Genomic DNA, 22728 nt, shown 5'->3' with positions numbered 1-22728 from the left:
GCACTTACTATAAATTGTAAAAAAATACAGCATAATAGTACCTACTTGTAATTATTTCAGGTAATTATAGGTGGTTTTGAGTAAAATAAACAAATTTCCTCTTACAATATTTTTTTTTATTTCAAGTAGGATTCCACATTACAAAATCATGAAATATCAAACTACTTATATAGTAAATAGTATGCTTGGGATTTCTCTGCGTGATCGTTTCACAAATGAGGAGATCCGCAGACAAACCAAAGTCACTGACATAGGTAGCACAGCGAGTCGTGAAGCTGAAGTGGCAATGGGCAGGCCACATAGTTCGAAGAGCCGATGAAATCGCAGTGTTGGTCGAACCCCCACTAGGTGGACCGAGGGCATCAAGCGGGTTGCAGGGAGCCGCTGGACGCTGGCCCCTCGAGACCGTTGTGTTTGAAAGTCCATGCAAGACGGCTATGTCCAGCAGTGGACCAAATACATTGTAATCTTTGCAGTGGACGTCCATCGGCTGATAATTTTGTATATGATCATGTTCGTCCACATAACTTCAATATTTTTCTAACAACTCCTTCTTGTGAGAAAGAAACTTTTTGATAAAACTGATCTATTGTACACTTGAACATATTAAATTTTACTACGATAAATAAAAACAAAAAGTAAATGAAAATATTAGAAACTCAATTATTTTGTAAAATGTCAAAGAATTAACAAAATACGTCTCTCTGTGGTTGTGTCACAGAATTTTCAAAGATCTAATGTAAAATCATAGACAACATTTGCTTGAAACTCCAGTCACCTAGGGGCTCTCCAGTAGTTTGTTTATGAAATGCAATGAAGGATAATTCAATAGTCAGCCCCTGGGTGAATACTGAATATTGGTTTGTGGGGGATTGTTCACTTCACGACTATGAATTCCAGGGTTAGGGTTGAGTCCCTACTCAACCGTCAACCCCTGTAAGGTAGGATAGTTGTAGAGTGGGAGTAGGGTAGGGATGGGTAGGGTAGTAGTAGGGTTTCACGCGGACGAAGTCGCGGGCGTCCGCTAGTAATTCATAAATCCCATGAAAAAGTCGCCTATGATATTTGACGTCTGTTCTGTCAAATACTCCAAAGATTATACTCTTTAACCTCCATTTTGATTTGTCGTCTGTGAAACATAAACATAACCTAAACTAAAAAATTTAAATTGGAATTTTTTATTCAATAATAATTAACCTAATTCGTATTTATATTTTCTAACAAGTTTTCACTGCGATGGCAACAACTAGATTAGAAAGGATCGGTAGCATCTTTTCCAGGTGAGTAATTATAATAATCTAAAACCAATACAGAATAGCTTTGCGGCGAAGTAATAGAATGGAACAAAATTTAAATAAATTGTACCTGGCCTCGAAAAGTTAGTATTCTTTTTTCAATTCAAACCGCATTTTTCTTACCAAAGCAAAGTGCGAACCCCTTTTTGGTTAAAAAAAATACGCGGGAAGTTTTCGGTGTCTTGAAAAAATAATTTCGCTGTAACTAACCAATTACTATCTAGTAAAATAGTAAATTCTAAACTTCTGACTCAAAATCTGTATTTGGATTTTGGAGTATATTTGGTACCATCCATTTCCATTATCATTATTTAATTTTGTGACAAAAATGCCACCCATAAAAAAATCAGTTGCATCTAAATTATTATCTGATGATTTTCTTACTAACTCGGAAGTTTTGGAGAACAAAAAACAAATAAAAAGAAAAGGAATTGATATGGTACAAATTCCTAATTTGTCGGACTCAATTGTGGCTAAGAAGAGTAAAGTTAGTGAAAATATTGAAGCTTGTGGAGAATCAAGGCAGAAGACTTTAAATGTTATAAATCGCCAGTTAGACACAAGGCAAGTACTTATTAAATAATTTGGCACAGTTGCATAACAACAGTATTTGATGATACTTATATGTAATAATAATAATTGTTATTATTATAATATTTCTTTTACATTTTAGGAAAGAGATGTATGATGAAATGTTATCAAACTTATCTGAAAACATTGAGAATCTTGAAGCTGAATACAACATTTTGAAAGAAAATAAACAGAAACTAGAACAGTTTACTGAATCAGCTTTAAAATGTATAGAAAAGTCTGCTAGTGATTACAAACTAAAAATTAAAGCATTCAAACAAGCTCATGATTTGTTCAAAAAAAGGTAATTTTATAATATCAGTATTATAAATCATTTGATTATGGTGCATAATTTTGATCCCCACCCCGTGGTGGGGATCAAACCACCACCCCTCATTGATGAGTCTGTCTATTGTCATACCCAATACAGTCTTTCCCAACCAGTTGAAGGTAAATGGGAATATTGGTCAAATTAAAAAAAAGAAATTCTTTCTTAAATGTCTTCCCTTCAATCAAAGTTGTGTAAATATAACATCCTCAATAATGTGTTTGCATAACAAAATGAATCTACCATCATATTCATTCATTCAACAGACAACAAAATCACTACCTCAGTACACTGTATATAGAAGTTGTTTTATAACATTTTGCCTCATTCAAGATGCTCTGTAACGAAGCAAAAATTTGACTATACTTAAGCCAGCACTGTTTACTGTTTCACACCTAATAATAATTTATAGTGAACTTTTTTTTTAAATTAATGAAAATTAATTTGAGTAATAAACTTAGAACAATTAGATATACTTAATATTATTTTGAATCAGTGTGGCGGGCTCTAGGGGAGGCCTATGCTGTAAAGCAAGACAATCTCAACACGCCGGTGTCAATCAAATAAATTTGTAAATAATTTTAAGATATTTGTGATTGTTTAATAAAGGCTATTATTATTATTATTATTATTATATTATTATTAATATTATTTTGAATAACATTTTATATAAAAAAATACATAATATAAAATAAATAAGTTATGAAATGACATGCACATTTGCATAAAGTAAGGGTTAATATTTCTAAACCATTAAAGAAAGTCCCACGAGGTTTACTGAGATCCAAATAATTGAGTTTTTTCTGTAAACTTGGAGATATTTATGCAATTATATATTATTTTCACACAGGTTTGAGGAAACTGATTTAGATCAAAGAAGTGAAATGAAAAAATTGGGAGAAGAATTAGATGGAGATGTACAGAAGTTGAAACAGAAACTAATAGCTGAGACCAAGCAAAGGGAACGCAGTATTTTGGAAAAATGCTTTATGCAGGCTATGCACAAAAATTGTTGATTTGATTTCTTTTTTATTTGCATTTTGTTGTACATAATTTATTGGTGTGATTTGATTTGCTTGTAATCTTAATATCAAGGTATTAGAAATGGAGTGTTCCTCTCATGCAACACAGTTTATGAATGTCAACAATACAGCGATACATCAGTTCTATTGCCTTGTTATCAGGATTTCTATCATAATTAAAATGTAATGAACTTAATTTGATATTTAACTTTTAAAACTGCAATAAATTTAAAAATACTAAGACAACCTCTCTGGTATAGCTGTCCTAGCATTCATTATTTATAACTAAAAAGTTCGTATTTCATTCCCCGCTCATATCAAATTCATTTATTATTTCCCAACCTTCTTTTAACTTAGTTGCATATTAGCACCACTGTGGCGCTAAGATGCGACCAAGTGAAAAGAAGAAAATAAACAATGTCCAATGGCAGCGAAGTTGTCCCAGGCCCATCTCTTTCGTACCAAACTACCAACGCAATGAAAAAGATAACGTAATATCCGGTTGCACCGCCATTTTTTGAATTTTCTCTAATTCTTACAAGATTAACTCGTTGCTCATAAGTAAGGGCTCCCGAACACGGGCGACAACCACAAAACCCCGCTACTGGCATATTTTTCTTTAGATTTCATACATTTTATATGGACTCGCCGTACACTGTTACCGCCGGAGGCCGCCACACGCTACAATCGTCGCTGCTCGCTTTATATGGCCCGCACCGGCCACTAAACGCCGCAGCACGCCGCTCGCGCGATTATGATACTGCATGTATGGGTTAAAAAGTAGCAGCCACCGACCACAAGTGGCTGTTGCGCGCTTCAGTTACATGTTGCAGTGCATGCAGTGATGAGGCTGAGACACGATGCAAATTGTTTAGCTTAAACTTAAAGGATTTACGTCAGGCTCGAAGGTGCTTTAACTCAGAGCCGTAAAGCCAAATTAACAAAAAAAAAAACATGTTACGACGGACGATCATAGACAATTAGAAATAAGACATAAAAAAAGACCGGGAAAATTTACATTCTCCATTTTTTTGCGGTGCGTGATAATTTACTTACTGCGATTAGAAATGTCGTCCTTTAAAAAATCCTTAAAATCCAAATGTTCTGAAGATATTTATAATCCTCAAGACATTGATGACTCGCCCCCCAAAATTCAAAAACTAAAACGTGATGCTGAAGAAAAAGAATTTCATAACTTGTCCGAAACACAGTTAACTCTTGCTAAGAAGCAAAAAATTTGTCAAAGCGATTATGACTTATGTGGGGAATCGTCTCAAAAACTATTAAATGTAATGACTCGCCAACTTAAAGTCAGGTAAGTGCTAAATATGTACTTGTACTGTAATGTATCATCTTTGTTAGCCAAGTTGATCTAGACATTGGAGAGCTATTGTAATTTGTAGTTCAAATAGTACAATAAATGCGATAGTGAGCTTGTTTATTTGTTACGCTTTCACAGCTAAACCTAATAATAATATTGAAATTAATAATAAAAGCCGTATCCAATAGGAACTGGACTTCCGCTAGTACTAAATATAGTTGTTTTTTTAAATATTAAATACTCAAGCAATATATTTTAGGAAACAAATTGATGATGATGTGCTGATGAAACTAGGAGAGGTTATTACATCAGCGAAAACCGATCACGACGTCCTCAAAAACGACGTTCAGAAATTCGTCCAACTGTCGGGATGTCTCACGAAATGCTTGCAGCAGTCTGCCGAGGCTTACAAGGAAAAGCTCATAGCGATCGATGCCGTTGTTGCATCGTTTCAAAAAACGTACGTATGAAAATTAAGTGCATCTACGAGTCATCATCATCACCATCATCATCATCATCATCATTATCATCATCATCATCATCACCATCATCATCATCACCATCATCATCATCATCATCATTATCATCATCATCATCATCACCATCATCATCATCACCATCATCTTCATCATCATCATAATCATCATCGTCGTCGCCGTCGCCATCATCATCATCACCATCGTCGTCGTCGTCGTCGTCGTCGGTGCCGTCGCCGTCGCCGTCATCATCATCATCATCATCATCATCACTACAACCACCACCACCATCACCACCATCACTATCATCACCATCATCCATCATCATCATCCATCATCATCATCATCATCATCATCATCATCATCATCATCATCATCATCACCATCATCTTCATCATCATCATAATCATCATCGTCGTCGCCGTCGCCATCATCATCATCACCATCGTCGTCGTCGTCGTCGTCGTCGGTGCCGTCGCCGTCGCCGTCATCATCATCATCATCATCATCATCATCATCACTACAACCACCACCACCATCACCACCATCACTATCATCACCATCATCCATCATCATCCATCATCATCATCATCATCATCATCATCATCATCATCATCATCATCATCATCATCATCATCACCATCACCATCATCATTATCAACCCATATTCGGCTCACTGCTGAGCTTGAGTCTCCTCTCAGAACGAGAGGGGTTAGGCCAATAGTCCACCATGCTGGCCCAATGCGGATTGGCGGACTTCACACACGCAGATATTTGAGAAAATTCTCTGGTATGCAGGTTTCCTCACGATGTTTTTCCTTTACCGTTTGAGACACGTGATATTTAATTTCTTAAAATGCACACAACTGAAAAGTTGGAGGTGCATGCCCCGGACCGAATTCCCGGAACCCATACCTTCCGAAATCGGAGGCAGAGGTCATATCCCCTGGGCTATCACTGCTCACTCATTTACGAGTAATAAATAAGATAAGATAAAATCTATCTATTATTCTATAGTTAAATTCTATACTAATACTAGCTGACGCCCGCGACTTTGTCCGCGTGGAATTCAGTTTTTCACAAATCCCGCGGGAACCATGGATTTTTCCGGGATGAAAAGTAGCCGATGTGTTAATCCAGAGTAAAATCTATTTTTATTCCAAAATTCTACCAAATCGGTTCACTAGTAGCGGCGTTAAAGAGTAACAAACATCCATACAAACCAAAAAAAAATCATGATTGTTTGTTTGTATGTTTTGAATAGGCTCTGGAACTACTAAACCGATTTGAAAAATCTAACCCAAGAACGACTGGACCGATTTGACTGAAAATTGATGGAGATGTAGCTTAGAACCAGGAGAAGGACATAGGATACTTAGGATCGGTCTAGGGTAAGGTTAGGGTGGGAGTAGAGTAGGGTAGGGGTAGGTTTTCACGCGGACGAATTCGCGGGCGTCCACTAGTATTATATTATAGAGGTATTTCTTTGTAGCGATCTAACTCAAATAGAACTCGACCTATTTTTAAAATTCTAAGCTACATCATCACCGAGAGACAGGCTATATTTTATCTCAGTATTCCCAAGGGATGCATCTGCTTGGATGAAACTGCGGACATCTGTAGTTTGTGTTTAATTTTGTTGAAAAAATAGTAAACTATTAAAGATAATTCTAGACAAGTACCAGAATTCGTCATCTACTCTCTGCAAAAACTTAATTTTTAATTGTTATTTTCATAAAATGTTTACTTATAAAATTATTGTAAAGATATAAATTTTAAGTGCTGAAATTGTCATTTGAATCAATTTAATAACACATACTTAATAAATAATTTGCATGCCAAATTGGCAAGATACATTTACCATCTTCATCTACCGACCACCTGTATAACTATATACATATAATGCATGTATCTGCAAATAAATAAATAAAATAATTGATTGATTGATCTCTGTGCAAATTTAATCCAAATACGTTCAGCTATTTATCCACGTGAGTTTTAGCAGTGTTTCCTTAATAAATTTATATAATTACAGATTTAAGGATTTGGATGCAGAGCATAGGATCCAAGCGGAAATGTTGGCAAGCGAGCTTGAAGAGAACACTAAAAAGTTGAAGCAGAAATTAATATCAGATACTAAACGCATCCAATGGGAGAACTTGCAGAAAAACTTCTTCCAGTCCTTGCCAGAACATTATTTAGACGATTAATTATTTTCCAACTTAATTTATTTTATTACACTTATTAATTAATTTAAGTACAAATTAATTATAAATTTAATTACTTATTAATTAATTTCTTGTTAATTTACATTACACAGCTTATTGTTCTTTTGTTGCCTTAATGTCTGCGATTTCTTATAAAGTAAAATAAAAAATTAAAGTATTTAAGTACCTACGCTTAAATTAGATTAATTAAAATAGAAAATCGATACATAATTTATAAATGTAATAAATATTTTTTCTTGAAACTGATAATAGTTTCAAACCAACCAGTGATTTTAATAAAATTGCATTGATTAATTTAATGTCTTTTTATTTTTACATCGAAATAAGTTTTAGAACCAACTGGTCCTTCTTATACTGAACTTGCTACAATAAGCATTACACGCAAGTCACATTAAAATCGGTTCAGCCGTTCCAGAGATTAGCCCAAACCGATACAACAGTAAAGGTCCTCTGGGCTATCACGGCTCGTGATATAGATAAACCTAAACCGAACCAATAGTTTCAACTCAACGCTTGTCAGTTGGTTTGTTACACCTGGAAGAGTATTCAGGTATTTTACCACAGAATCGAATGCCGGAAAAGTGGCTTAATTGCGAATTTTGGCAACCCGCACATAATGTTTGGCTTTTAATTAATCAAATATCAATTAAATGTCGAGAGTGCTAGACGCTTGCCTAGAAAGGCTTGCTTTTACTTGTCTTTATCGGGGTCATATTTCGGCGTAATTGAAGGCAAGCGTAAGTAAGCCTCATGTCTGTCTTTAATATAGAACCGGTGAGAAAAAGCTTGCTTTAGTTCCCTTGAATCGTACCTAACCAAAAAAGCGAATAAACTTTTTACTGATAAGCCAATCCTTATAATAGTAGGGGAGCCGGGGATGCTAAATTTGCAGTTACTAAGGCGTCATGGGAATCGATTAGATTTGGTAGATTAGATGATAGAAATAATAAATGGTTATATACTTATTCGCTTTCAGCGGTGGGGAAAAAAACTACAGACTCTAAAGACAATTTTTATTACTTTGTCTTACTGAAATCATCAAAAAACATGAGCGATTATTCAGGAGATTATTTCATTCAAAATAAGTAAAAAATTAACTGCTCTCGTGGTTCGTTAACAGAAATATAAGGGTTTTATTTGTAACTTTGGAACCCTCCCTTTCTATTACGTGACGCTCAAATTGTCAAATTTTAAAAATGCACACCTGTTAGCTATCTACTCACCTACCTTATCTTAAATGTATCTCTGAAGTTAGTTTTTTTATTGTTGCCCTAAACGTACCCATCAATATTGAGAGCTCATACTTGGTGGACGTATTCAACAACGTGCAAGGTATAGTCCCGTATGTTCATCTGCCGCGCTCGAGTAACTGCAAAAATCCCCTCTTCGGCTCCCTTACTATAACAGTCGGTGATTGGAATTCTTAATTTAATTTTTCGTTTCTAGAACGGAAGGCCTCCTGTTACGCGGCGCAATAAAGCCGGATGACCGGCCGCTGTGGTTCGACGTGTACAAAGCGTTCCCGCCCGCCGTGGAGCCGAAGTTCGCTCGCCCCAAACTGGAGAACCTGACCATCAAACCGATCCTATACAAAGAAGATCTTATAAGAGCGTACGTAGCACATTGTACCTATTAGACTGTAGTTCACTTGGTACCTATATCATCATCGTCATTAACAGTCCATATTCGGTCCAATGTTGAGCAGGAGTCTCCTCTCAGGATGAGAAGGGTAAGGCTAATAGTCCACCATGCTGGCCCAATGCGGATTGGCAGACTTCACACACGGACAATTAAGAAAATTCTCAGGTAGGTACTATGCAGGTTTCCACACGATATTTTATCACCGTGATATTTATTTTCTTAAAATACACTTAACTGAAAATTTGGAGGTGCATGCCCCGGACCGAATACGATCCTATGCCCTCTGAATCGAATGCAGATGTCTTATTCAATGGGCTATCACGGTTCACTACTATAGCTTGGCAACTTCGTTCGTAACACTCCCGATGGTCCGCGCGGGCCGGGGGGCGTGCTGCAATAAATAAAAAAACCCATGACTGATGCCCCTCACTTCCTCGCACGCACGATTTCACACCCACGCAGTCTTCCCCCCCGTCGCCTGCATATCATGGGAGTGTCATCAACTAACTTGCCAGATTTGCCCACTCCTCTTAGATCAGTCAGATGTTAATGATAATGACAAGGGGTTAATGTTAATACTCCTGAAAGATTTTTGGAATTAAGATCTCAATAGGTATTTCATAGGTCATAATCCGACCATAAGTAGACCAAATAGACTCACTGTTTTTTGGTCTTATCGCTAAACTGCTGAATCATAAAGTTCTGGTTTCAATTCCTGGGTCAGGCCACTACAATTTTTTTTCAAATTGTACCTTTTTTACAGGAAGTTTCATGCAAAAGGTCAAGGACTGAGTGTCAATATGCTCAATACTACTGGAGAAACTCAAACCAAGAGACTCATTCAAACGTACCAGCGCCTGCAGTCAGAAGGCGTTCCTGAAGAAGAACTAATTCAGAAGTCCACAGAAGCGGTGGAAAGTGCTCGTCGTTCACCAGCTGACACCAAAATTATCGCTAAAAACCCCGAGTCAGTGACTGCTAAAGTATTGGCGGAGGCGGACCTTAAGAACATATTTAAAGAATAGATTATGGTTTAATGAATTAGTTTTATTAGTTAAATAAGTAGGTGCATAGATTTATTGATATTAAACGTTGTGTACGTAATGTCTTTGTTTTAACTTCTCCATTGAGTAATAGGTTCGGTATAGTGGTGGATTTACTAGGAGGCTAAGTAGGCTGTAGCCTAGGGCGGCAGATTTTAGAGGACGGAAAATTTGACCCAAAAAGCTCTCTTCTACAGAAATAAAGAAAATTTAATGATAATTTTAATATTTTAGTGCTGTCGTCGTCGTCATCAACCCATATTCGGCTCACTGCTGAGCTCGAGTCTCCTCTCAGAATGAGAGGGGTTAGGCCAATAGTCTACCACGCTGGCCCAATGCGGATTGGTAGACTTCACACACGCAGAGAATTAAGATAATTCTCTGGTATGCAGGTTTCCTCACGATGTTTTCCTTCACCGATTGAGACACATGATATTTAATTTCTTAAAATGCACACAACTGAAAAGTTGGAGGTGCATTCCCCGGACCGGATTCGAACCCACACCCTCCAGAATCGGAGGCAGAGGTCATATCCACTGGGCTATCATCAGAAATAAAGAAAATATCACGTCCTACTAAAATATTAAAATTGCAATTTTAATGACACAATTTATGGTAAACTGTATTGATACGATGCTGCAAAAATTATATAGCCTACTGGCGGCAAATTTGTAAATCCGTCATTGGTTGGGTGTTTAACTAAAATTTATATTTGCTTACCTGTATGTTATTCCTAGCTTTTCCTAATCTATTTATCTGTAAAAATTACATGAAAATCCGTTCAATACTTCAAAGATATCTGTGAGCACACAAGCGGAAATTAAAAATAATGAGACATCGATCGTAATGCCTATGTAAACATATATCTACATAACTATAAGCATGTCTTAAAATACATGATTCATAAATTCCTATTGTCCCTTTTTCAGTGAATTACCACCACTATGCAGGTACTAATTTGGAACGTAGTGTATTAGTAATCATAGCTTTATCTTATCTCACATAGATAACAGTTCTGTGACCAAGTATTCTGAAAACACACCTTTATAGTGGTTGCATCGACGTATTTTCAATTTAGTTCCTAATAACTTGGTTTATTCTTAAATTACCTAGGTACGGTCTATTAAGTGATTTCAAAATGGGACTCAAGAAGCCAGTTTTATTCTACTTTGCTGTTGTGTTAGGTAAGTGGGAGAATAACCTAGTTTTCGTTGTGAGTTCATACTCGTATCTACCTACCTGTACTTTGCTATACCATTGTCCAATACCAACTTTCTGTAGGAATCTTTATCGTTTACCTACCAGTAGTAGGTACCTAATACCGCAACTTGTAGTTGTAACATACTTCATCGAACTCGAAGGCATCCATCAGGAGTTTCTGAAGTATATACCTACCTACCTACTATACTAAACTAGAATCTAATATTGGATACGTAAATAGAATCAATTAATATTTTTAATTTTTTTAAGCAGGTAACTATTAACTAAAAGGTACTAAAAACATTTTTAAAATGAGCTTTTAATGGATATTCAAAAAATAATTTATTCGGTCTGTAGGTAGTCAATTTGCGAAATGTGTGTACACGCATCACTCCAGAACTCCTGAACCGATATTGCTAAAACAGTTTATTTCATTTCATTTTAGGGCCAATTTTTTCTCCAAATTATTGCACATCAAATTATATCAATCTGCCTACATTTAAAACAACATTTCACATTCCCATTTAATTTTAAAAATTAAAATAAATATTCAAAGATAAGAGAAAAAAATTCATGCATTATCTGTATCCTACTCAGTTTCACGTCGTGTATTTCCCTTTCCTGAGTTATACTGTGTTTGTCTATTTGCCAGTAATCCTGAGCACACTCACACATGAAGCCGAAGCGCGACGAAGAATCCTCCGAGGACGGCGAGTGATGACACGCACGTATTACCGTAAGTTCTTCATGTATTTCATTTTCCCTACCAATCTTGCCTGAATAATTAAGCTAACTCATCAGCATATTTACGGCCCATTACAAGGCTACGCCAGGCTTATAGAACCAGGCTGCTACAATGCTTATTTGGTGTGATGCAACGATCATTTTGTGTGATCGTTTTTTCACGATCATTATAATATGGTAATTATACTAATAGCATTAACAACTGAGTCTTAGGGCCATAAATCATTTCTCTATATCTATCTCGCTTGCACTTATGGGTCTTATGGAGCCGTCTAGTGAAGGGTGTAACAATGAAAGACATATTATCGATAAGTAAAGTTTATTATCGTATCTTGTTCACAAAATTAAAAAAATTAACAATATTTGATTTAATATAATACATATTTCATATTATATAATTATTAACTAAATAAAATTAATCTTCATCTGAGTCTTCATCATCAGAATCTTCGTCTTCTGCCAAATTTATTATATATTAGTATCCATAGTGCGCAACGAGTAACACATGAATGTATTTATTTAATTGCAGTAAACACATTTATAGCAAAAAAAATACGCAATGCAATTACATTAGAAACCGACCAATCAGAATCGTCCAAATCATTATTGACTCATCATTAGCACGTGCGCAGGTAGCCGTTTATCGATAATTAGGGTGCGCAGGTAGGCGCGCTGCACATTCCTATCTTTTTTGACTTTTATGACCGGACGACTCAGATGATAATGCGCATACTATAATAATGACCAAAACCGACAGTTTAACGTGCTCTGAAGCTCGGGGGTGTAACACCACCAATTTTCCACTTCGGGCTGAGAATTTTTACCGTAAGTAGAACCGTTAGAGAGTTGTTTAGAAGTGCTTCGCCCGTGACCTATTTTCCGCGGGACTGCCGAATTTCCACGCTATGTGGTATATCCGTTCATAAGTTCTACAAGTACCTATACGTCATTTGACGGCCTCCGTGGCGCAGTGGTATGCGCGGTGGATTTACAAGACGGAGGTCCTGGGTTCGATCCCCGGCTGGGCAGATTGAGATTTTTGGAGTATACTCCTTAAGAATCGATTTTCTTAATTTGTCCAGGTCTGGCTGGTGGGAGGCTTCGGCCGTGGCTAGTTACCACCCTACCGGCAAAGACGTACCGCCAAGCGATTTAGCGTTCCGGTACGATGCCGTGTAGAAACCGAAAGGGATGTGGATTTTCATCTTCCTCCTAACAAGTTAGCCCGCTTCCATCTTCCACCATCAGGTGAGATTGTAGTCAAGGGCTAACTTGTGACGAATAAAAAAAAAAAAGCATGTGTGGTTCACCACAGGGTCACACCTCTTTCTTTATAGAAGATGGAAGTTAGAGCTCACCCTACACGATCTTTCGATGTGGGTTGGTGTGATTATAGTAGTAATGTTTTTAAACTAGCAGATGTTACTAGATAAATACCGGAGGTTAACTCGCTCTTCGAGGCAAAGAAGCTTAACGCGTCGAGCTTCTTACGTCCAGGCTGCTATTGGAAAGTACTACAACGAAGAAGGAGCTACAAAGAAGAAGCTACAAGAGCCTTGTATTCCTAAATCTTGAGAGAGCCTTATGTTTACATTAATTATTTACTCGTATATATTAATAAGTAGGTAGTAACTGTATATTGTATCCATAGTGTACTAACGTTCGGTAGCGTTAGTAGAACGTTTCGTTCAGCGTTAGACTTAAACGCCGCTGCTTATCATCACCACCATCATTAACAGCCAAAAGACGTCCACTGCTGGACATAGACCTCTTGCATGGATTTCCAAACAAAACAGTCTCGAGCTGCCAGCATCCAGCGGCTCCCTGCAACCCGCTGGTTCCTTGGTCCACCTAGAGGGGTCACTGCAATTTCCGGTAGACCTCTTGCACGAACTTCCAAACAAAACAGTCTCAAACTGCCAGCATCCAGCGGCTCCCAGCAACCCGCTGGATCCGTGGTCCACCTAGAGGGGGCTCACTGCCGTTTCCAGTGCGGGGTTGCGCTAGCGTCAAAATGTGTTGAGTAAACAATCAACGTTTTTAATTTTTTTTTGTCTATTTTATTTACAGATGGTAACGCGGTACCGGCGTGGGCAATCAGTTTGATGGCTGGAATGGGCATGATAATAATTGGTGGCGTCCTCTACGTCGTCATGAGAAAAATCGTCCTCTCGTCCGAGACTGGAACACTGAATACTTATCAACCAGCTATGCAACACGACAACAGTGTATAACTGTTTTAGAAAAAATCACATATTGTAATAAATGGAGATTTTTTTATAGCTTGCTAAGAAAAATAGTCATGTAGCGAAACACAAAATAGAACAATACTAAAGCCCATAAAGTTAAACTCGATGTGGAATGCTTATCAACAAACAAATTAATGCTAAAGATATAAATTAAAAAAAATGCTAAATTGATTTATTGCAGTAAAATTTTTAATGTCATTAATTTAGAAACAATTCAATTAATATTATTATTATATTTCAGTGATTCAGCCGTACTCGATGTGTACTGTTTACCAACAAACAAATTAAAAATATTTCACACCTAATAACAATAATTGTAATTAACTTGTTCTCATATTAATGAAAATAATCAGAGTAATAAGCTTTGAACAATTCGATATAGTTAATATATTTTGAATAACATTTTAAAAATAAACCAAGCCATAATGACTTGACGCGTTTTCTACCTTCATTTCCAAATTGTAATACTCAGTGTAGGTATAAAATTACTAGCAATTAATACCCTCTTTTTAAACAATTACCTACTGTAACAATCCATATCGAGTTTTGGTTTAGTATAATCATGTTGCGGAAAAAATAACACTATTTTATATCAATATTAGTGATGAACTAAATTGTACTGTGGCGCCCCCAGATGGGTTTTTATATTTCTGACTGGCTATCGAAATTAATGAGTTACATAAGGAAAATAATATATTTCATTTGTATTTCGCACTTTGTTAAGATTTAATAAGAAATAAATGTTTACTTGTTTATATTTATGGATTGTAATATCTTAATTTTAAGATTTAGGATAAATTAAAGTAAAATAAAAGACTAAAAGATAAATACATTATCTTTATTGTGTTATTCTGTTAATACAGACATGTGTAATTCAATCACAAATAATGTCATATTTTCGATTTCAAAATCTTGTGTAATAAATGGGTATGTAATATTTAAAATTATTTTGATTGTAAGGGGGTAGATATTAAAATTCACTGCAATTGTATTTGTCAGGGTGGCCCGGACGCTGTAGCAAGTTCATTGTATGACAGTATATACAATGCGGGTAGATTAGAACTCTCTGCGATGGTATTTGTCCGGGTCGAAGTACGAAGTGACCACCACTCGGTTGCTGAACTTCCTCCCCGTGAGAGTCTGTTGGGCCTTCTGACAATCGGCGATACTGTTGAATTCTACGAAGACCTAAAAACAATAATCATATTATTATTTTGATCATTGAACATTAGTAAATTTTTGTACTAGTCAACTGTACTGTAGTCTCAACCTTCCTACAGGATATAATCTATATTATATAGTTAATAAAGACAAAGCTTCTCTCTAAAACAATATTAACCTTATGTTCTTTATCAGTTATAAATTTTAATTAGAAAAACACAGAGATATATAGAGAAGTTCAGACACACACCTTTCCACAACCAGGCACTTCTACACCCTCAATGGGGCGTGGAATTTCTATACTGCGCACACAACCATATTTATTGCACTCCTCTCTGAAAATAACAATACACATGGTGATTAATTTATTATTTATTACTTTTACTATAATCTTTATATCAAATTCATCGTTTAGGTAGTATCTTTTGTAAAAGTTATTTACAGATTGAACTAAAATTCTGCATAATAATTAATTTGGATTGGATTGGAAGACAAAACACGTCTTATAAGCTAAGTAACGTCATTTTCAAAACAACATGGACCCAAAGATAGCGAACAATACACAGACATGTATTTTTTCAAGTACTTTTCATGTTGAGGGCATTGAATAAAAAGGTTTGTTGCAAGCATAGCATGCATCAAATTCTCGGAGCAAGGCGCTTTGGAGCCCTTGTAGCTTTAATTTCAAGTTTTCGTCTTTATTTATCACCATAATATCACAACATACCTAACCTGATATTTCTAGTGCATGTAAACTAAGCTAACTTAAGAAATTAATAAATTTTGACTTTGAATTCACTCAGGCATAGAGTACGAAAATATATCTCAGCAGGGTTCGGCGTGCCAACTTTAGAGAGGACTAGAAGTTTGATACATACTACAGCTTACAGTAATTTTTGATGTTGGATAGTTGCAAGGCGTTTTTGTTGCCAAATAAACACAGGAATTAATGAAAGACACAAAGAGGCTATAAAGGGCTAGAACCCAGAGCAGTAATGCCAATTAAAAAAAAAGAGTGTGCTGTAGACCACACAACTAAAGTAAAATTGCTTTTAAAAATAAAGAACAAAACGCCATCTATGGGCCTCATGCATAACTGTATCACAACAGATTCTTGAAGTTACAAAAAGGGATTGTTTCAAAGTTCTCTAAAAACGTCATCAACTGGTAATTTAAAATAACAAACAATGTTTCACTATGCCTGTAGATGGCAGCGCGCATCGCCAGATTACAATTTTCGTAACGCATCACCAACTTACGCCTCAAGTAGACGCGCTCTACTGTAATTAATTTTTTTTTATAAGAATATTTGCCATATTTTTTAATATGACCAATATTCCTCTCTAACTAGTCAGGAAATACTGTGTTAGTGTACTGTAGTGTGAGGATTGAACCACATCCCTTCGGTGATAAATCCAACCACTCTAACCGTTGAGTTATTGAGACTATTTTTGTTTTTACTACAAAATGAAGTCATTCAAGGTAACATTACTTGATATCCTCCAGGATGTCCTCATACTCCTCCTCGTCGCGCAGCTCGTCGGGCGTCACCATGTTGAGCAGACACAGCACCTCGGTGGCCGGGCCCGCGCCCGCCAGCGTCAGCCCCGCCACCTGCAGCGTCACCGGCGCCGCGCCCGTCATCGCTGCACCAACAATGTCATAGCAATGTCACAACTATCATGTTAACTTATAAATATAAGTAGCACTTGACTATACTTACAGATAATCACAATATTAATTTCTAAGAGATTCATGATTAGCTTAAATTCTGCAAATACCAATGATAAAGGGAATTTTTCATCCATACTAAAATTACAAAAGTAAGTCTGTTCGTCTGTTACTAACTACTGAACCAATTTGGTGGAAAGGACAATGGTCTATTCCCAAACAAATTTTTGCTGACATCTTTTTCAAGCGTCTATGAATGAAAAAAATATAAAATGATAGATAATTATTTTCTTAACAATTTATTCTCAAGGCTTAGTATTATGTCAAGTCTGGAATTAAAGATATTTATGTTTGAAGTTTTAGAGATTATGTTTTGTCAACAACGAATAGATACCTACTTTTTAAATTAAAGTCTTAATTATTTCATGATTATGAAGCCGGGTATTTAGGTCCGATTAAAGAACATAAAAAGTAGGTTTGATCCCCATTTTTCTCTTAGACATTGATAATATACATATTTTATAAAAATTAATCTTCCTAATTAAATCTAAAAACCAACGTGGAATTTAAATACATTAATATTTTAAGTCAGTAGTTAAGCAGGAGAATCGGTGTCCATAAACAGAAGCGGTCGTTAAAAAGAATGTAAGTACGGAAAAACAGTTGATATCAGAAAAAAATACAAGATTTGCAAGAAGCATAGATACGCAAACAACGAAAATACGACGCGATGTGACAACTGAAGTGACAGTTCATAGTTGAATAGTGCATGTACCTTTATTTAAAATCATGTCGAACATACTTAAACAATAAATACGTTTGTAAACACTTGTCCCCTTCCTTTGATTATTAAAATATGCCATATGACTTAATGTTGGTAATAATTGTTATTAACATGTTTGACTATTATATATATTTTGTTTATTTTATTAGTTAAATGTAAAATGCCGCCAAGTAAGAGTGAACTTTAGCAGTATTTTGTCATGGTTAGAAATAAGTAATTTAAATGCAATAGGTAGGTAGGTACATACTCGCTTGAAAATCAAAATATTTATTAATATTTCAAAATAATTATATTAATTCGTTTAAATATTAGTATAGAATACGTGTAGTTCAATGACGATACTTTATTCGATTCGATACTGGCTTTTCGATACCGTGCGCCTCCCTAGTTGTCCAATAGATGTAATATTGGTATAAATAGTGTGGTTGCCATACTCAATTATTTAAATGTAATTGATGTGATTATATTTTACTTTATGGACATAATTAGACATTGTGCACTTTTTCAAGAAATTAAATAAATTATTATCTACAAACTGTAATAGTTTACATTAGTAGACGCTTATGAATTCTATCAACAAACACCAGACCATTGTCCTTTGGTACAGATCAAAGGGATTTAGCAACATAGTACAAATCCATGGTATCCACGTCATTATAGAAAACAAATCCTCACTAGCACAGTACAAGTGTGAAGAATTTTGAGAACAGGAAAAAGCAGGCATACACTCATTAGACACGTGTTGATGCTGTTTAGCTTAGCTGTTCCGTAATTGAGATTTTATATCCTTGCAGCATTGCTGCAAAGCACATTTATGGTGAACAAGGCGTCACTGCCTCTCACACTCTCCTCAATTACAGTAACATTCAACCTTGTACAGCAAATGGTAGGAACAAGTCAGGGAGATTGGATATGAAATACAATATGTTTAATTTGATTAATGTATTCAGCTACTACCAACACAAAATAATCAGGTTTGTTGCAGTTTCAAATAGTTTTACCAGAAAGTAGATCTACTGACTTAATAAAAAAAAAAAAAATGAGCGTTTGCCTGCTCTTTTAATCACTTACATTTGATTACCAGTGCCTTGAGGTTTATGTTACTATGGGATTTTTTTTACTTATTTACTTTATTACAGCTTTATCTTAATGCAGAAAACTACATGAAAAAATATATTTATTACAGGAGATCTTTTAGGAGGCAGTAATTTTGTTTGCACTAAACAACAATCACCTCAAAAATAGGTTCATGTATTAAACATATTATATACCATCAATATAAATCGTTACATGGCCCCTCCATATTAAAGAATGCACAATGTTTATGTCATTACTCAAACATGTGCACGCACATCTTAACTTAGTATGCAAAAAGGTATGCTGTGACTTAAAAAAATATTTTATTGTTTTTTTCGTTTAATCCCTTAAAACCTTCGTGATCATTTTGGAAGTGTAAAAACACAAGCTGAAGCAACACAAAGAATGAAAAGTTGTTACTTTTCATTTGTAAGTATTTGCGAAACCAATGACAATACCAGGATGCTTTGGGGGCCATCTAACGACCAATGTTATAGACTCTAAACTTGGTAGTTGGTTTTTGTTTTGGATCAAAAAGAATTTAAAAGAGACATGTTTGCACATCAACTTTGTTGTTAAAGGTAATTTTTCAATTGGACTCTAAGCAATAAATATAAGATATAAATATTAGACTTCATAAAATATGTGTCACTATGACATCTAAATACCAGTGGGATATATGTGATTGTGATATGATTATGATGCTAATCTACATTACTCTAAATTATTTATATATCTAGAGAACAAAAATGAAAACTTACCCAAAGTAGAGTTCTTAGCTCCAATACTTGCTCGCTGCACAATAAGCTTCTTGTCTCCCAGCTGCATGCCGTTAAGACCCGCAATAGCCTACATGATTAAAAGTTATAAAAATCTGTCTGTTTATGTATTATATTGATTCAGATGTTGATATTTGTAATATGTACCTGATCAGTCATGGATATATCAACATATTCAGCAAAGGCATATCCTTTGCTCAGGCCTGTGGAGGAATCCTTCACCAAGTTGAAGGCACGCAGCTGGCCAAACGACATCAGAAGTTCCTTTACCTGCACAGCGGCACATTTGTAACATTTCGTAGAACATGTGATCCACGTTTAGTATAAATATTTAAATAAAATACAATAACACAAGGTAAGTTTCTAATGTCACTTGCACAAGTCGTAAGACATGTTACTGTTCCCATTTAATTTGCTATACAAAGGCAGCAAACTTATGAATTAATTGAATCTGACCTGTGTCTAGGCGCATGTTACAATCAGATGTGAACGGAGGAGACTTGCCTTGTTGTGCCGACGTCTCGTTCAAGTACAAGACGTATAGGTGAGAATGAGAGACAACAGTGACACGCGGGCCGCGAATGTGCCAAATCTAAGCTAGGGAGGGGCAGAAAGCAAACTATCAGTGAGTTGTTTGTGAATGTATCGAGCGTGAAGCGTTCACGCCCGTCCCAGATACGGGCACCTGAAAATACCTGAAATGGACCAAAAAAATCGCGGCTCACTGCTGGCTCCTCCCGCCCTGTCAACTGTTGAATCTCGCCCTGAAATGGCAGAGGCTCCTAGCATAGTGTTTGGGAATTTACTAGATTGTTTAAATTTTTGAATTCTGCTTTTAGTTATTTAAAGATTTTACCAACTGGAGAGTGTGGAAAAATTTTGCTGGGATTATTAAAATTGGAATGCTGTAAAATCAAATGCAATCAATAATCATGTTGTAACTTTGAAAGTGCATTTTTCCCCAATATGGAATTACAGATAACTTCACCAATAATGTGTTAAATGTGGACTTTGTACTGACCTGGAACACATAATGTTATTTATATTATTGCTGAATTAATAAATGACTTGTAAGTTGTAACCAATGTACGTATGTAATACTCTTGGGAATGGGACTTTTGTAGAACAAACAATTCATATTTGTAAATTTTTTTGTGAAATAAACAAAAATAAACATCAACTCTCAGTAGAAATGTATATTTTTGATACTTGTAGTACATGTACAAAACCTACCAGAACAAAATCTTCATATTATACTTTACTCATGATACTAGTTGTAGTAGATTCTGTACATAGAATTAGTGCTTTATCAAGTTTTTTTTTAATATTCTCTAATTTATTTTTGGTATCATATTTTAAATTATTAATTAACAGGTTCATGTTGGTAAGTGTTATAAGTACAAATTAAATATTAAGATGTACTTATTTATAATAACAGGTGTGTGCTTTAAAGTTTCACTTACATTAGAATATATAGAAACTACAAAGCATAGCCTATTTTTGACTTTATATATATGACTTTATGGAAGACTCATTTATAAAAGATAGTTCTTGAACTTAGTGCTAATCATTTTCAAAACCTTCAGTCTTATAATTAAACAAAACAAATGTTTTCATTAGTAAAATTATAAATATAAAACTTACTTGGTCCTCATTGAGATAGTTAGGTAGGCCACCAATAAAGATTTTATGTGGTGAATCTGGAACTACAGTACTGATAACACCAGCTAAAAATAAATGCAACTATTATTTTACAAATTCTACATAAGTACTATACATATATTTAAATAAATATAGCATATAATGTATGTAAGAAGAGATATTGCTTAGAGTCTATAACAAAGCTACAATAATACATATATGCTACGTGAGGAACTGTTAACTTACCAGGGACATTAATTGATGGGTTTTCTGTCCCAGGCATGGGTTGGTAATCGTGCGGCCGTCGAATTTTCAAGCTCTGTCCCTTGAAATTGATGCCATCGAATGCCATAGCTTGTGTGGTTTCGTCAATCGACCTAAACTCTAGGAATGCAAAGTTTTTATCCAAATTAATCTGGCACGCCAGCACAGGGTTCCCGGCCGCTTGGGCCAGGCCTGACAGATGCATCTGTTGGTTGAAGAACTCCATGGTTTCCTCCTCGGTCACGCCGAATGGTATGTTGCCCACGTACAATCTACGTGCTTGTCGCGTTATAGTCGAACCCACGACCGGTACGGCGGCTTGCGGCGTGTCAGCGACTATGTTAGCCGGAATTTGTCCCGCCGCTTGCATGGCTTTGTATTGCAGGGGAGTGATGTGTTCGAAGCCCGGCGGCGGCACATCCCAGTACAGAGAAGGCTTACGTCGGCGGGATCGTTTTGACGGGGATCTGGATTTACTCCTCCTCTTTTCACGGCGTTCTTTTGATCTAGAACGCGAACGACGACGTTCCCTGGAACGCGATCTGCGTCGGCGATCTACGACAAGTCAGATATTATTAGTACGTACAGAAAAGGGAGGGATTTAAAGCCTACAATAGAAATTTCATGATATTTACTTACCTTTATCCTCGCCCATTATAATATAAAAAACCTGGAGTTATTTTACTAAACACAAACGTTGCGCCTAAAACTTGTAATTTTCAACACATTCACAACGCAAAATGGCGTCAAATTATAGGGTTACCAGGTTATCAGCGTGTAACAGTAAATATGCATCTATCTTTGTTTTTCGGCTTTTATTTTATTTGCTTAAACAATTTAAAATTATTAATTAATAGTTAAAAATAGCAGTACGGACTTATAAACGTAAACGTATTATAAAATACATTCAATGAAGTTTTATGGCAACATAAAGTTTGTTTTAAGATGCTTAGACACGTTGCATGTTGATTTTATCTATGAAGTACTCATCTCAGATTAATTATTTAAGGACTTGTATCGCACCCAAATTCAACAACGTCAAAAATTCTTCAAGCCTGATGTTTTTTTAAGGGTTTGAAGTAAACTCCATGTCCGTATACTACACACTATTATTTACACAGATTAGCAAACACAACACATCGCTTAAACTTGTTACACATAATATTTGATTACTTGATTGATATTTGCATAGTTTTGCATTATTGCGAGTAGAAATATTTAAAACGTTAAGTTT

At 35.7% G+C, this 22728-nt stretch overlaps 5 protein-coding genes across 5 annotated transcripts; 4 read left to right on the top strand and 1 right to left on the bottom strand.

The window, feature by feature from the left end:
- The first annotated feature begins 1114 nt into the window (after positions 1–1114).
- LOC112051497 (28S ribosomal protein S23, mitochondrial) lies at positions 1115–9985 on the top strand. Its single transcript, XM_052884459.1, has 3 exons — positions 1115–1280; positions 8687–8851; positions 9645–9985. Exons 1-3 carry the CDS (start codon positions 1237–1239, stop codon positions 9904–9906), a joined length of 471 nt encoding a protein of 156 aa, XP_052740419.1. The 5' UTR covers positions 1115–1236; the 3' UTR covers positions 9907–9985.
- On the top strand, positions 1292–3507 carry LOC112051495 (uncharacterized). The gene is made up of 3 exons (XM_024090163.2): positions 1292–1859; positions 1969–2169; positions 3044–3507. Exons 1-3 carry the CDS (start codon positions 1624–1626, stop codon positions 3207–3209), a joined length of 603 nt encoding a protein of 200 aa, XP_023945931.2. The 5' UTR covers positions 1292–1623; the 3' UTR covers positions 3210–3507.
- Positions 3658–8679, top strand: LOC128198532 (uncharacterized). The gene is made up of 3 exons (XM_052884458.1): positions 3658–4530; positions 4796–4996; positions 7048–8679. Exons 1-3 carry the CDS (start codon positions 4283–4285, stop codon positions 7220–7222), a joined length of 624 nt encoding a protein of 207 aa, XP_052740418.1. The 5' UTR covers positions 3658–4282; the 3' UTR covers positions 7223–8679.
- Positions 9986–10947: 962 nt separating the features above from the next.
- Positions 10948–14945, top strand: LOC112051500 (uncharacterized). The gene is made up of 3 exons (XM_024090168.2): positions 10948–11108; positions 11777–11860; positions 13939–14945. Exons 1-3 carry the CDS (start codon positions 11063–11065, stop codon positions 14100–14102), a joined length of 294 nt encoding a protein of 97 aa, XP_023945936.1. The 5' UTR covers positions 10948–11062; the 3' UTR covers positions 14103–14945.
- On the bottom strand, positions 14940–22288 carry LOC112051501 (splicing factor U2AF 50 kDa subunit). Its single transcript, XM_024090169.2, has 8 exons — positions 22134–22288; positions 21477–22049; positions 21234–21316; positions 19737–19859; positions 19572–19659; positions 16771–16924; positions 15529–15613; positions 14940–15305 (listed from the first exon to the last, which is right to left on the bottom strand). Exons 1-8 carry the CDS (start codon positions 22147–22149, stop codon positions 15174–15176), a joined length of 1254 nt encoding a protein of 417 aa, XP_023945937.1. The 5' UTR covers positions 22150–22288; the 3' UTR covers positions 14940–15173.
- Positions 22289–22728: the final 440 nt, after the last annotated feature.

This window comes from Bicyclus anynana, chromosome 11 (genome assembly GCF_947172395.1).
Source record: "Bicyclus anynana chromosome 11, ilBicAnyn1.1, whole genome shotgun sequence".
Lineage (NCBI taxonomy): Eukaryota > Metazoa > Arthropoda > Insecta > Lepidoptera > Nymphalidae > Bicyclus > Bicyclus anynana.
This window is presented reverse-complemented; position numbering and strand designations above follow the sequence as displayed.